The sequence below is a fragment of the Nannobrachium achirus genome (genome assembly GCF_963921795.1).
Source record: "Nannobrachium achirus genome assembly, chromosome: 16".
Lineage (NCBI taxonomy): Eukaryota > Metazoa > Chordata > Actinopteri > Myctophiformes > Myctophidae > Nannobrachium > Nannobrachium achirus.
Window position 1 is genome coordinate 47,717,710 of NC_137823.1, and position 14,983 is coordinate 47,732,692.

The 14,983-nt window shown below is 42.2% G+C and overlaps 1 protein-coding gene across 4 annotated transcripts; it reads left to right on the forward strand.

The window, feature by feature from the left end:
- Positions 1 to 361: 361 nt before the first annotated feature.
- rbm25b (RNA binding motif protein 25b) lies at positions 362 to 14,583 on the forward strand. 4 transcript variants are annotated; one of them, XM_080744247.1, is made up of 18 exons: positions 362 to 484; positions 1,148 to 1,248; positions 1,696 to 1,913; positions 2,332 to 2,389; positions 3,180 to 3,340; positions 3,843 to 4,019; positions 4,389 to 4,472; positions 7,210 to 7,487; positions 7,920 to 8,037; positions 8,585 to 8,674; positions 9,206 to 9,279; positions 9,931 to 10,081; positions 10,282 to 10,714; positions 11,710 to 12,005; positions 13,254 to 13,352; positions 13,440 to 13,487; positions 13,642 to 13,739; positions 14,318 to 14,583. In XM_080744247.1, the coding sequence occupies exons 2-17, from the start codon at positions 1,170 to 1,172 to the stop codon at positions 13,732 to 13,734; spliced, it is 2,457 nt and encodes an 818-aa protein (XP_080600373.1). In that variant the 5' UTR covers positions 362 to 484; positions 1,148 to 1,169; the 3' UTR covers positions 13,735 to 13,739; positions 14,318 to 14,583. The 4 variants fall into 4 exon arrangements, with proteins under 4 accessions (XP_080600373.1, XP_080600371.1, XP_080600372.1 ...); XM_080744245.1 differs by having other exon boundaries at positions 13,642 to 14,583; XM_080744246.1 differs by having other exon boundaries at positions 383 to 497; positions 13,642 to 14,583.
- Positions 14,584 to 14,983: the final 400 nt, after the last annotated feature.

The window sequence follows — 14,983 nt, forward strand, 5'->3', positions numbered from 1 at the left end:
CTAATAAGAACAATAGCCTACTAAAATATTACTTTTAATGCAATGAGTCAGGGTGTTGCAATTGCAACAATGAAACAATAAGTAATATTAACTAATTAACATACTATATCTAAAATAAAAAGCACATAATTAATACACGCATACGCGCGCGCGCGCACACACACACACACACACACACACACACACACACACACACACACACACACACACACACACATTTACACACAACTTTGCTGACAGTTATTAACTTATTGGTTAACCTGCTGCACCGTGTTAATATCGCGCTCGCGCAGATCAGAGACTGAAAACAAGCGCACCCCACTGCTATCGTCATCACTCGTAGACGTAGTTCTGAGTCTGCGTCACTTATTTGAGGCCTGCGGCTAGGCAGGCTATTAGCTCGTTAAACACAGTCTAACATTAAAGCGTTTCCATAAAGGATAACTCATTCATAACGAACCTTTTTTTGGCAATTTATTTCTGGGTACGTACTAAAGGTAAATTTCTCTTCTAATTCTGCGCCCGAAGTGGCCGTTAGAAAGGTACTTGGGAGCCTTTACTTTGTAGTAACGTTGACGTTAGCTTAGCTTATCCTTAAGCTGTGCCGGGTGGACCTCGTTAGCCATGACCCATGAGTTGCTCGGTGCTTTTAGTTACTTACTTCGTTTTAATCCTTTTGCGGCATGTTTAACTATCTATAGCCAAACACCCTTAACTGTTAGGCCTTTGTCTCATGGATCTGACTCAACGTTAGCTTGCAGTCATCTGTTATCTGTTAAGAAGTTACAACCGCGTAATAACAAATTTAGCAAATGGATATCATAATTGGCTGCCATTGATGCATTACTTCTTGTTTCCTTCAAGTCAAAGTCTAATAACACTGTAGGCCTATAATAATAAGATCTGAGGTAGGTAAACACGTGGGGTTTGATTGATTGAATACTTTATTAGTAGTTAACATAAGAACCCAAGAAAGCACTATAGCTTGTTACATTGGGGTCCACAGTACAGTACTATGCAAAAAAAAACAACAACTAACAGTCAGAAATATAAAATAAAAAATATTTACAGTAAACAGTTCAGTGGCGGGGGGTATGGGTTGGCTTCAAGACTAACAATGCTTCTCTTTTTTGGTTTTGTTCATCAGGTTGGTCTCCTGCACAACAAGGATGTCCTTCCCACCTCATCTTAACCGACCGCTGCTACCCCAGCCAGGGATGCCTCCTCAGTATCCAGGTTACCCCTCGGGTAAGCCATGCTTTGCATCACACACACAGTGAGCTATTGGTAATCAACATCAGGGTTTCCTGCAGCACTTTATTGGCCAGGGGGGCCCCCTGGCCTAAAATCTGTCCCCCCTGGCCAAGAGACAAGAGTCAACCTCTCCTTTTATGTTGAGGGCAAAAATAAGAATTAGTCTAAAATAAGGGAATTAATTTAGTTGTGTTTTCCGTCATCATGGGCACATTTATGTGTTTTTATAGGGCAAAATTAAGAATGAATATTACAAATTAAGTGAATTAATTACTTGGATTAATTAATTAATTATCAAAAAATGTCGGCGCACGCGCTTTGCACGTGCGCCATGAGATCCCCCCTGGTCAAGACTTTTTCCTGCAGGAAACCCTGAACATCATAACTTCTAATGACATCTGTTAAAGCAAAGGGTAACATGAGTCTTATTGGCTGTCACAGGAGCCCAGATGATCCCACTGCATATGGGCCTCATGGGTTCAACACCAGCTGTGCTGCTGCCGACTCCTATGACGGTGATCAGTAAACCTGCCGTCCCCAGGAAGGAGGGTCTTCTTGCGCGTCCCAAAGAGGACGAGAACAGCGGCCCCACCACCACAGTGTTTGTGGGTAACATTTCAGAGAAAGCCTCGGATGTGCTCATCAGACAACTGCTGGCAGTAAGTGACGGCTTGTGTTTAAGGGGAACTTCGCTGATTCGCTCATCAGTATCATCTAAGCTGATATGAATCATTTTATTGTGAGCAGGACATGTGAAAGTGTGACACAAAATTCCAAATGTGTTATGTGTCCTGAGAGCAAATCTTTTGGCACACGACGTACTGGGAAATGTTCATCTTCCAAATATGTCCTCAACAAAGAACGAACAAACCTTTCTCAATACATAATTCCAAAGTGATAGTTCTTGTTAGCCAAAGAAATAACAGAGCTATTCATAACAAATATTTAACGTTAAAACTAAAGCATTGGAACAAAACTTCATTGGTCAAGAAAGAAAGTCACAACACTAAATATTCTCTACTGTAATAACTAATGGAATTCTTAATCTATATTGTTTTCTTTCTTGATTTTCATTAGAAATGTGGTATCGTCCTGAGCTGGAAGAGAGTCCAAGGAGCCTCAGGCAAGCTTCAAGGTAACACAAGACGCACACAATGATCAACTAATTGAAACTAGCGGTTTCAATTTCACATATGCTATTTTCACCATTTACAACCTCAAATTATGACGGCAAATTAATTAAATGTTGATGGCTGCTCTACTAGAGGGTTGGGAATTTGTTTTTGTAAATGTGTACAATCAACTAAATAGATTAGTCTGAAAAATGTCAAACAATCATCAAGGTTGATGATACACAGAAAAAGAAGAAGACTTATTTTAGTCTCTGTCGTCCAACGTGACTGTTGTGCAAAAACAATTGTGCATTGTGAGCTTGTAGATGATCTGCTATTTATGTTGTCAAAGCTACACTATTTAACTGGATTCTAATCCAGTTCCTGCACACAAGTGCAGGAATGTTTTCCACTGAACTAATAGAGCTTATTCAGGGGAGAATTTTCATTTTGACCTTCAGGCAATACCACTTGTCAACCAGACCACAGGATATACATTTCTCAAGAGAAGAGCAGGGAGACAAATTCTATCACCCCTATATTGTAACATACTCTACCATACAGAGTGGTAATAAAAGAAAATCCCAGATTGTTGAAACACCTTGGCACTGCCTGCACTGCCCACCACTCTCCCACTACTCCTATTGTGGCTTATCCTGCATAAGTCATGATGAGCTGATAATAGTCAGCTGCCTATTATCAGGATAATGACAGATGTACGTGTAAGTGTATGTCAGAAAACCTAATTAACTAACCTAATTGCACCAAAATATGATTTGATTTAACCTTCCTCCATCCTGGTTTGTGTGGCAGCCTTTGGCTTTTGTGAGTATAAAGAGCCAGAGTCCACGCTGCGAGCCCTGCGGCTGCTTCATGAGATGCAGATCGGAGACAAGGGTTTGCTTGTGAAAGTGGATGCCAAGACCAAAGCCCAGCTGGATGAGTGGAAAGCCAAGAAGAAGACAACTAACGGGGTAAGAGACTGCTAAAATCAGCGTGATAGTGGAAGATAGTGGCCGCCAGGAACCGTCCTGACTCCTGACGTACCGTGAGCGACACCGCGTTGTGCAGCAACGTCGTCCACCCCTCCTATTTTTGCTCGCAGAGTCCCTAATTGAGTGAGGTTTCGCGGCCATGTATGAGGACGTAGGTAGTGCATGTGGAGGAACACCCTATTGCCCATAGTTCCGCAACCCAGCTGACAAGCACCCAAGCACCGAAACATGTAGGAAGGAATAAGTCCCTAGTGCAGTCACAAAGAACGTTGTGACTCTCGTTCCTTACTGCATGTTGTGTTCACTCTGTTCTCGCTCAGGTTTTCTTCCTCGCTCCATGTTGGGACTGGGGAAATATAAGCAGAAATGAACACCCTAATATTGTATACTTTGAAGGAAGTTAATTTACATAGTTTGACTACCATGAACATATTCAACTGGCACATTTGAAAACGGCTTTGTTGTTTTCTGGCTGTGGCAGAAGGATGGAGGGCTGGATGAGGAGGAGGTGCTGGATGAAGAGACAAAGAAAAAGGATCAGATTGTCAAGGGTGCTATCGACGGGCTACTGCGAGAGCATTCCAGCGAACTCAACGCTCCCTCTCTAGACGACGATGCCCATCGCCGCAATAGGAGAAAGAAGGAGAAAAAAGAGGAGGTATGGGAATATTCCCCAAATTGTGCAGCTCTTGTTATGCAAATAAGGCTGCAACTTTCAATTATTCTTTTAATTAACTATCAATATACTGTGTATGATTTTATCTTTTAAAGTTAATCTGTGATTTAAAATAAGGCAACAGTTTAAAAAAAAATCTAATTTTATAATCTATGGCACCAAGAAAACATTCATAATATTGGTGATATTGTAAATGGCAAGTATAAGAAATGGTTACATGAATCTTGTAATGTAATTTTATTAATTCATTAGATTAGGTGTCAATTTATTCTATGATTAATCACAAATAAAAATGGCAGAATGCTACTAATCAGTGGGCATCTACACTGTATTTTCCCCCTTTCTCCATAGGAGGACATCAATGCTATTGACATGGAGGACGACAAGAGGGACCTAATTTCCAGAGAGATTAGTAAATTCCGTGACACCCACAAGGTACAGTAACTAATTTGATCTCCTTATTGACATTACAGGTTTTGGACAGCAGCTGCTCACATAGTTCACTCACCCTTAATTTCACATATTTAACTGTAGTTAAGACATACAAAGATGCACACTGCGCTACAAATTGGTCACCTTCAATGAAATGGACATCCTTGAAATTTTGCGCTGCCACACATCTGATTTTGTCGCACATTCTTTTTCAAACATTTACATCATATGTGCTCCAACACTGCCCAGCTGTTAGTATTTCTGATACCATTCTCAAACCTAATTTGACACATGTGACCACATTTTTTGTGAACCCACCTAGGTGTGACCATAATAGTCAATAGACATTCATCACACACAAAATGCATGGAGACGATGTAAAGTTACTTAAAAGCTAATCTATTCATTAAACCCCACCATTATGATAGTGATCATATGGTGACAAAATCAAGATGAATCTCAGAGCTTTGGAAAAAGTTGCGAGGATAGGATGTAAGTATCAGCTTTTACTTACTATATACATATACTGGGCGCCCCCCTTTTGAGGGCTTGTACAGGGGCAACTGCGTGGGCGCTTTGGTGTTTGATTGACGTGCCTTTTGGAACTCGTCTGTTCAGCCAGAAACGTTTAAGTGACAGTTTTTCTGAGTGAGACAACACTGATTTCCATTTGGAGTCGTGCATCAGTGCTGCCCTGTCAGCTGGACAGCCCAGTGAACCTGTGCAAGTCCTCTGTAAAATGATGTTCTGTATTAATGGTGTCTGTTTGTTTATAGCACTAGGACTATTGTCAATAACCACTGCAGTGATTTTTGGCTCTGGCGGGGTGGGTGGGGGGGGCGTCCTCTCCACAGCAGAAATGATGATCTGAAGACTGGCAAGGTATGAACTTTCTGTGAGTGTGTGTGTGTGTGTTGTGTGTTTCTGAAATCCTTTTGTCTGCTTTCCTCTACCTCTAGTCTCATCTATCGTGCTTAATTTTATTCATCCTAGTCAATCAGCTACACTGGAGTAAGAATAACATGATAAAGAATACATGCCATAGCTTGAAACTGTCACCTAAGCAAAGTCATGCTTTAATCAGTTACTTTATGAAGATAATTTGTAGCAGAAGTGGATGAACTGAAAAAAAAAACAAGGACAATTTAACTTTTATGATTTTTTTATATAGTTTTATAATTTTCAACTACTCAATACTACACTACCTTTTGCCATTACCAGTATGGATTAACTGAATTGTAATGATTAAAAGTATCATGAGTACATAGGTGATAACCACAGGTTGAACCATTCTCTTATCAACCCCTAAACTATTTAAATACTGTTTGGCTTTAAGTCATCTTTTTGAGTGCAAACCTTTAATAACAAATCTATAACGATAACACAAAGATATAATAGTAATAGTCCTAAATCATCTGAATGTAAGAACAGAAACAGACAGTTATTTTCCATTCCAGTCCGTGGTAGAATCTGCGTTGAGGTAAGTAAAAGAAACTAGAACTAACGCCACAAATTGATGTGCATGGACATCAAGTTGTATGAACATATGATGAGTTTACTACTTTGCTAGGTAGTATGATGTGAGAATTGTATTAGCAGATAATAGCCCGTTTACTGCCTGGTTTTCTGATTGCTTTCAGGTTTGCACACATTTAATATTTTTAAATCGGTTAACCTAATATTGATGTCACTCTGGATATGAGTGCTACCGGTATCTACATGTGTAAAATGTTATACATTTCCAGAGCTCTGGTCTCCAAACAAAACAAACTTGTGTTCAGTCAGCATTGGATCCTGGTAATTTCTCCATAGACATGGAAAACCTTGTGTATAGTATCCATAAACAATAGGGAGAGGTGGTGTCTGTGTGTCTGAGTAATGAGTCTCAAGGACCTACCGAAGACTACTGTATGGGTAAGACAGCTTCTACAATTTCATTTATCTTTACCGAAATGTAACTGATGTCACATTTGTCTTGTTTTAGCCACTATATGAAATGGCATTGTAACCATTGTAATAATATTGAAATAAAGGTTGTTTTTATGATTATGATGATGCTTTAGCACAGACAAAATCCCATAACGTTTTTTCCCTCTTATACCGTGTAACCTGCTTTCCTCCCAGGCCTAACATAAAAGGCTTGTAGGGGCAGTGAATGGCTGAATCCTAGTTCAACACCTGTAAGTCACAAACAACTAGTTTAACAAAAGACTGACGCCTTTTTTCTGTACTTCTGTTTTCCTTATAATGAGAGGAGGACTCTTAAGGAGAGAAAAAGCATTGACTTTTGCAGCGCCTTTTTCTCATTAATGAATGCCTCATATTGAACACACCTGACAGACCGTTGACAGATGTTTGCGATGATTAAAAGAGGTGGTTCCCAGGTACTCTGAAGCTGCTGTGCTTGATTGATATGCCGTACCACTCAACAATTAAATAGTACAAACGGAACATTTGTCCACCATATTCTTTTATACCAAAGAAAGGTCTGTTCTCTTTTTTTCTTTTTTTAGATTTTCCAGTTACCACATTTTTCATAGAATAAAGTCACATACAGTAGAATAACTTCGGTCTCTCTGCAGAGCCTGGTAACCACTGCACCCTGTTGCACCTTAGAGAATTTGTCAGGCCAGACAAAAATGATTGTGTGCCTGAAACTGTACTCAACACGGCTTACGCCCTACTCCTGCTGCCCTGTCTGGGTCTCCACTGAACCGCCCTCTCTGCTTTTCCTCTACAGAAACTGGAGGAGGAGAAGGACAAGAGGGAGAAAGAGCGGGCAGAGTTCGAGCGCGAGAGGAAAGAGAGGACCGTTGAGCGAGAACGGGAGCGAGAGCGTCGTGACCGTGAGAGGGAGAAGGAGAAGGAGCGCGACAGAGAGAGAGAGAGGGAGCGTGACAGAGATAATAGAAGTCGCGACCGAGATAGAGAACGCGACCGGGACCGACGGACAAAGGAGAGGGAGCGGGAGAGAGACTGGGATATCCGGGACAAGAGCCCTGAACGCAGTCGATCCAGGTAACGCTAGAAACTAGTCTGATCTGAAGCATGGTTTGGCAAATGGAGGGACCACTGTGCTTTTATTGCAGTAAAGCTGGGCCAATATGGACCAAAAGAAATCCCCATATTTTTTACTAACACAAAGGAACCAATTTCAAATGAACAATGGACAACATTATTGGATAACATAATGAAATGACTTAAAGAAAAAATTGCAAACCGAAATTTAAATCAGTGAACAGCAGTTGCTTTCCTATGTTGTACCTGCTTTTGATTATTCCATTTAGTGGTTTTGCTAGGGTAACTGGTGACTTGTGTCTATCACATTCAGCAATTAAGTGCTACAAAGTAGCTAAGCTATTGCCATCTGATTGATCGAGATGGAGTAGGGCACAGAGGTACTCAGACCTTTATCAATAAAGTTTTTCTTTTTTTTCCTGTGTTTGGCAGGGAGAGGAGTCGAGACCGAGACAAGGACAAGAAGCGGGACCAAGATGATGAAGAGGATGTGTATGAACGCAGGAGAATGGAGCGGAAGCTGAGAGAAAAGGAAACGGCCTATCAGGAGGTAAGGAGGGGGTGGCCCTGATTGTCAAGAGAAAACCTGGAACTTGGCTAGTAGAAACATGTCCGTCTCTGTTAAGATACTGTTCCTCAGTGTTACCTGTTAACAGGTGTACCAAGCAAGGCTGCAGCGCTGCACCTATGCTCCAACCAAATTGTTAGAGAGGTCTGTAAAATTAATTTTAAGTGAGAAGTGAATGGTAGTTCTGCGTAAAGCCCCACCACCCACTGAAAACAGTGTGGATTAAAGCTCTCAGTTGTGGCGAAAAAAGTGCTTTTTTGCAATGACAGAACTCAGAAACAAGGTTGCTGTTCACAACACTACTTTCCGGTGCAACAACCACTTCTACATACTGTATATGTAGACTGGGATCAAGCCGCGGTTGACAATTCAGTCTACCGTCACAAATCATAGGAAGTGACTTGGCCTGACAAAAACCTTGTTTTTTTTGTGTTGCTTTAATTCCTGCCTTATCCATAGACCGCCTTACACAGTAGGCATAAATAATACACACAAATATGTTGCTGATGTGACACTGTTTCGACTGCAGCGTCTCAAAAACTGGGAGCTCAGGGAGAGGAAGAAGGCTCGAGACCATGCCAAGGAAACCGAGAGGGAAGATGAACGCCGGAGAGAAATGGTAACAGGAAGTGGTAACCCAGTGATGTGTCAGAGAGCACCTCTGTGTGATCTGGCCATTTGGAGCGCATGTGTCGGATGCCTTCGTTCACAATGCAAGCATAGCCTTTGTTTATGACTAGTTTAGTTTGAACATGTATACTGTACTCACTCAGTGTTGGGTTCAAGCAAAAGAGAAAAACAAATACTTCATTTCCAGTAGAACAGCATGCAGCAGGGCTGTGAGAAATTATGAATTCATCTTTGAATATTGGACAGGGATTGGCTATACAAAAAGAAAGACGACGACACGTTTCCATATACTATTGAATATGGAGAGAAGCCCTGGAATTGTGCCTGAATTCCAGTGTACAGTATGTCATTGTAGAGGACACTTAACAGTCTTTTTGGCATTCGTAAAGATGGTACAAAAGATTCAGAACACAATGAAGTCTGTGTAATCATTTCAGAGTGAATTTGTGTGCTACCTTTTGTAAATATACCATGATAAATGAGGGCTCTCGTATCTAAATGTGTCTAAATGTTCCTACAGGTTAAAGAAGGCAAACGACTGAAGGAGTTCCTTGAAGATTACGATGATGACCGGGATGACCCCAAATATTACAGGTGAGCTTCAGGACTGAATATGACATCAGGGAGGGCAAATAGATTTACTAGGAATATGTTGTGCAGCTGTACTCTAAGGTTAATCCATTTAGAACGGGTACACATTATTGTGTATCATTATTTTATGCTTTAACTAATGAAAAATGGCAGATATACAAGCTCACAGTGCGGCACTGCGAGCTTGTAGATCTTCAATTTTTTTTAAATCGTGAAAATTTGAATTTTGATGCGATTCTATAAGTCTCTTTTGAATCCTTCTAAGATTTTTTTAAAAACCTATGTTTCTAGGTCAGCAATCTGGCTAGCCATCGTCAAAGAAAAGATCCTTTTCACTTAACTGGAGCTCAGTTAGTCTGTTCTTGAGAGACTACTATGTCAGTGGTTCTCAAACCTTTTCATGTGAAGGACCCCCAAAATTATATTTATTTGACCACGGACCCCCATCTCAAAATATTTAGTTCCAGGGAGCTTGTATATCTGCTATTTTTCACTGGTTGAAGCATTCAATAATTCTAGGCCTAAATTTAAATAGGTTCACAACCTTTAGTTTTTGTTTCATGGTGAACCAGATAAGATACCGAATTAATTGCATGCAGTGTTGCAGTTTCATCCTTTGTTCCTTAATGTTGTAATTTGTGCTGTGACCCCTAGGGGCAGTGCGCTGCAGAAGCGTCTTAGAGACAGAGAGAAGGAGATAGAGGTGGACGAGCGTGACAGGAAGAGGGAGCAAGAGGAGCTGCAGGAGATCAGACAGAGGCTGCTGGCTGAGGGACATCCAGACCCCGACGCAGAGCTACGCAGGGTGTGTGCGCGTGTGTGTCTGTGTGCGTGCTCGCATGCCAGTATGGCACTATTGTCTTTTGTGAAGGTCACTTGATCCTCAGGTTCACCCTGCATTCCTGCTTGACAGCATTAATAATTTCTCTTCATCAGCAGACCCTCTGCACCGTTTTGATTGCCTGATTGGTCACACCCCCGTGTTTCTGCCTCTCATTGGTTTAGATGGAGGAAGAGGAGGAGCGACTGCGGCAGCCTCCTGTCCTCCCGGAGCCGGAGCCAGAGCCCGAGGAGCAGCGGAAGCACCACAAGTCCTCCAGAGACCACCGGGACCGCAGAGGGGACAGGGACCGGGACAGAGACAGAAGGGACGGCGGACGTCCGCGAGTCGCCCAGTCGGACGACGAGGTAGAGGAGGGCGAGGAGGAGGATTATGAGAATGAAGACGACGATCGCCACCACTCTAAGCCCAGCCTGAAGCCCACGTTGCGGCCAATCACAGCGGCCCCCTCCGTGTCCTCGGCCAGCAGCAATGCGTCCCCCAACATTTCCGGGGGCGACTCGCCGTGCGGAATCATCATACCCCATGAGAACTCTCCTCCCGAGAGCCTGCCCCAGGAGGAACACAGACCCAAGATTGGCCTGAGCCTCAAAATGGGTAAGACCAGTGACACCTGGAAGGGACTTCACTACACATACTGTACATAATATGTGTACTGCACAATATACACAGTTGTTTAAGCCTTGACATCGCAATGTACATGTGCAGTACCCACTTTGCATGTAATACAAGGCAAATTGGTCAGTGACATTGCTCTAAAACCTGAACCTTGTTACTTAGATATTGTTGGGGCCTTTATTCATAGTCGAGATTGACAGGAAACGGGTGGGAGGGCTAGGGAGACATGCAGTAAAGATCGTCAGGAACGGGACTCGAACCTGCAATGCACTGTCAGGCTATTGTAGTCTAGGTTCCTTGGACCGCTGAGCCACAATCCGGGCCAAGGTTCATTTTTTCATGACTAATCTGGAAGAAACTGCACATAGACCATCTGATAAATGACATCATTTAGTCTTATTTAATGACTTCTTGTTAACAGCAGCTACCTAAAGCTGGTTGCACACTGCTGCGTTTTTCGGGCCGAATATCGGAGTGAATTTCGGAGCGCGCAAATAAAAAATCAACCTCACGTTATGTCAGTCACGTTTGCACCCTGCCGCCCGTTTCGCGCACCACTCAGTTCCTTGCTCTCTCTATCTCTATCTCTCTCTCTCTCCTTGCCCTGAAAAGCGCATTTCACAACGAAAGACGCAGCAGTGTGCAAAGACCTTTATTCCCCTGTCTAGAAGAATAATTTCTAGAGTCATGCAATACATTCTTTTAAATAGCACTGGTTCAACAAAAGATATAATTTACTGGTTAAAATATTATCTGTTGAATAAATAACACCAATGCAGTAACACTCTTAAGAGTGAAAATTGTAGACATAAATTGCCAAAATAATGTGGATGGATGATGATGGACGATTTTATTTTGTCAACGAAATGTACGGTACTTGGATGGCACCAAACCAGCATATGTACCCATAAATGATTAAACAGTAAGTCGGTTATCATTCGTTAAGGTTATTATTTTTATTTTTGATTGTCTAGGTGCCGCACCAAGCCCCAGCCAGCCCAATGCCACAAAACGGAAGAGGCCTACGGTAGACAGTGTCTTCAACAAGTTTGATGACGAGGAGACTGACGAGCGGCCCCGCAAGAGGAAGCTGGTTCCCCTGGACTACGATGACGAGAAGAGCTTGGGGGTGGATGGGGCCGCGCTGGCCGCCGTTAAGGGAGCCGACACCGAGGAGAAACGCAAACACATCAAGAGCTTGATAGAGAAGATTCCCACGGGCAAGCCTGAGCTTTTCTCCTACCCACTGGATTGGTCTATGGTCGACACGGTGAGACACACTGACACACTTCCCAGTGCCAGGGGTTGCCTGTCGTGCAAGCATAGGTCATGTTGTACTTGCCCACATGTTGATTTAAAGGGACACCGCACCAGTCAAGTCAGAGCGCGGTGGTAACAAAAAAGTCTATTCATGTACTTGCCCACAGGTCATGGCCACTTGCCCCAAAAACTACATTTTCCATTAGAGAATTGTAGGTACATTTGCGCTTGTAGAACAAATTAATGTTAAATCCAATCGATGAATGTAGAGTGGTGACGGTCACTTTGAAAAAGCTAGTTGTAAAAAGGTAGCAATTGTTCTTCATGATTATTGCCAATAATATTTCATGAAGACGGTTGCTTCCCTATTTAAACGTATTTTCCCGTCAGGCAACCTGAAGGCAAACTCCACTTGTCCAAAGGTTTTATTTACTTACCACGGGCAGTCAGGCAACCCCTGCCAGTGCTACAAGCTTTTTTACTCACTGTTGGTCAATGTGAGCAGTTCCAATTTAATTTAAAGTTTTAAGCATTCAGTGGTCTGTTAAGGAGGACGTTGTAATTGTCAACGGAGGAGTGTGTGTGTGTGTGTGTGTGTTCTGCCCAATTTCTCCCAGATGACCTGTAGATTATGTCCACAGGGTTCCCACGGTCATGAAATTCCTGTAAATATTTTTAAATTAGAAAAACCAGGTCTGGAAAAGGTTTGGAATTAATTAAATGTTTTGGAAAATGTTTGTATACCGGTATTTGTTTTCGTATGACATTACATGAAATATGTTGCATGGTAAAATGCAGGGCTGTGCTGCACAAGCTGTGAGTGAGACCACAGGAGACGGGACATCACATGACAAAAATAGTAGATCTACTAGCTAACACATTGCACTGTGATACGTTAGCTTGTAGATATGTTATGTTTGTCACGTGACACCTTTGCTCGAGTCTGTCATGGTGCATTGATGGCACACGTGATAGCCTCATTATTGCACTGTATGATTGGATATGGGGTGAACCACTTTGGAAACATTTTGAAAATGCATTGTTAAAAATGTGTGTCCAGCAACATTTAGTCAAAAACCATCTACACAATTGGTTCCTAAACCTTTCATTCAATCAATCATCACTTTTTCTTTTACGCTGCCCATCAATCTTTTTGGGAAACGCTGATCTACACCAATAGTCAGGCTGCCTCTGTTGTAGCTTGGTACCCTTCTAAACAAAGTTTTGTATGTTTTTCCTTTTGTCTCTGTCGCCATAGCTATTGATGGAGCGACGAGTCCGTCCCTGGATCAATAAAAAGATCATTGAGTACATTGGAGAGGAAGAGCCAACATTAGTGGACTTTGTCTGCTCCAAGGTAATAAATATGTAGTGGTTGACCACTGGAGAATTGCAGTTATGAAGTAAAACGAGTATTGATTCATTTTGTAATTTACTCCTCCAGGTGATGGCTCATGGTACTCCACAAGGTATTCTAGATGATGTTGCTATGGTGAGTGGAATTTAAAGAGTCAAAACATACATAAAGTCTACTGTAGGTGCTTGATTTGGACAAGATGGAAGAGTCCAACAACAAGGAGGCTGATTTTAAGTGCTCTGCCTTTCTCAAGTCTATTGGATTAAACTTGCCCTTTGCTCTTGCTCAGGTTCTGGACGAGGAAGCTGAAGTCTTCATAGTGAAGATGTGGAGGTTGCTCATTTACGAAACTGAGGCCAAGAAGATTGGACTTGTTAAATAAGCAAAGTAAGAATTGAGTGAAGCTCTTTACATATTACCTTTCCATATCCATTCAGGCCAGAATTGAGGACTCATCATGGCACACGCTCTTAATCAGTCTGGTTAAATCTGTACTGCTGGTGTGATGCATCTAGTATAAATATATTTACACATACAAACACCACCATTTGATTGAAAACATCCAGGACTTGTGTGGTGTTTGCAGACAAGTCTTGTCACCTCCCTTCTTAATTCACCTGCCTCACATTTTGCTTTCAGGACATTAACTTTGTCCCAGCTATCCTGTCAGAGGGGGGGGGGAAGACAGTACAGTTTCTGCAAGTCATCCGTATCATTTTTGAAAAGTTGAATGAAATTAAAGTTTCCCCAGCAATAGCTTTTTCGAGTGCACGGTTCAGTACACACACATTTAATGATATGGATATACAAGTATATCTACTTCACAACCCTGCGTCCATGTTCACAGCCGCCCACTTTTCTGATGTTCCCAATTATGCAGCTTCGCTTATATCCCAATGGACTGTCCTGATCTGTTCCATACATATGAGTATACACAGTACTTACGATTTATTTTACTTTTTCAGGTTTTGGGACCCATGTCGTTTGAGATTTTTCTGGTCACATTCATGGTAAACATGTTCTCATCCATAAGTCAAGGGAGCATTATTCTTTTAAGTATGTGTCTACTGAAAATGACTGGCAAAACAATGGCTGGTTGTACACCTGTAGCTACAACCTCAAAACCACTATAGGAAAATACAGCTGCTAGGAATGATTCGCAGTTGTAAAAAAAAGCTTCCATTTGTTTTTGTATCATTGGACATTGTTTTGAATAAACTTGATTTTTATATATACTGTATGAACTCTAATTTGTTCACGTGAGACATTGCAGTGTGGTTCTTCATCATACTGAATTAACAGAATCGGGTAAACTGCTTAAAACTATACTGTGTAAGTTGCTCAACTTGTGGTCAGTAGCTCTATAGCAAACCTCGGTCGCGTCCGCGTCTTTCGGCCGTTTTTCGGTTCTCACACCCCCGCGTCTGCCTCGCCGAGATCTATCTTTTGAGGGGTCCCTGGTTGCTGTGCGTTCAGCCATTCCGGAGATACACTCCTTCACCCATGCTTCACCGTGCACCCGAGTATAGAGACACACGGGAGACTACAAATATGGCCGCCCTAGCGACCCCACTCCAAGATGCGCTGTGATTGGCCGGTAGTGTGATGCCGCGAAAACCGGTCCCCGGTAG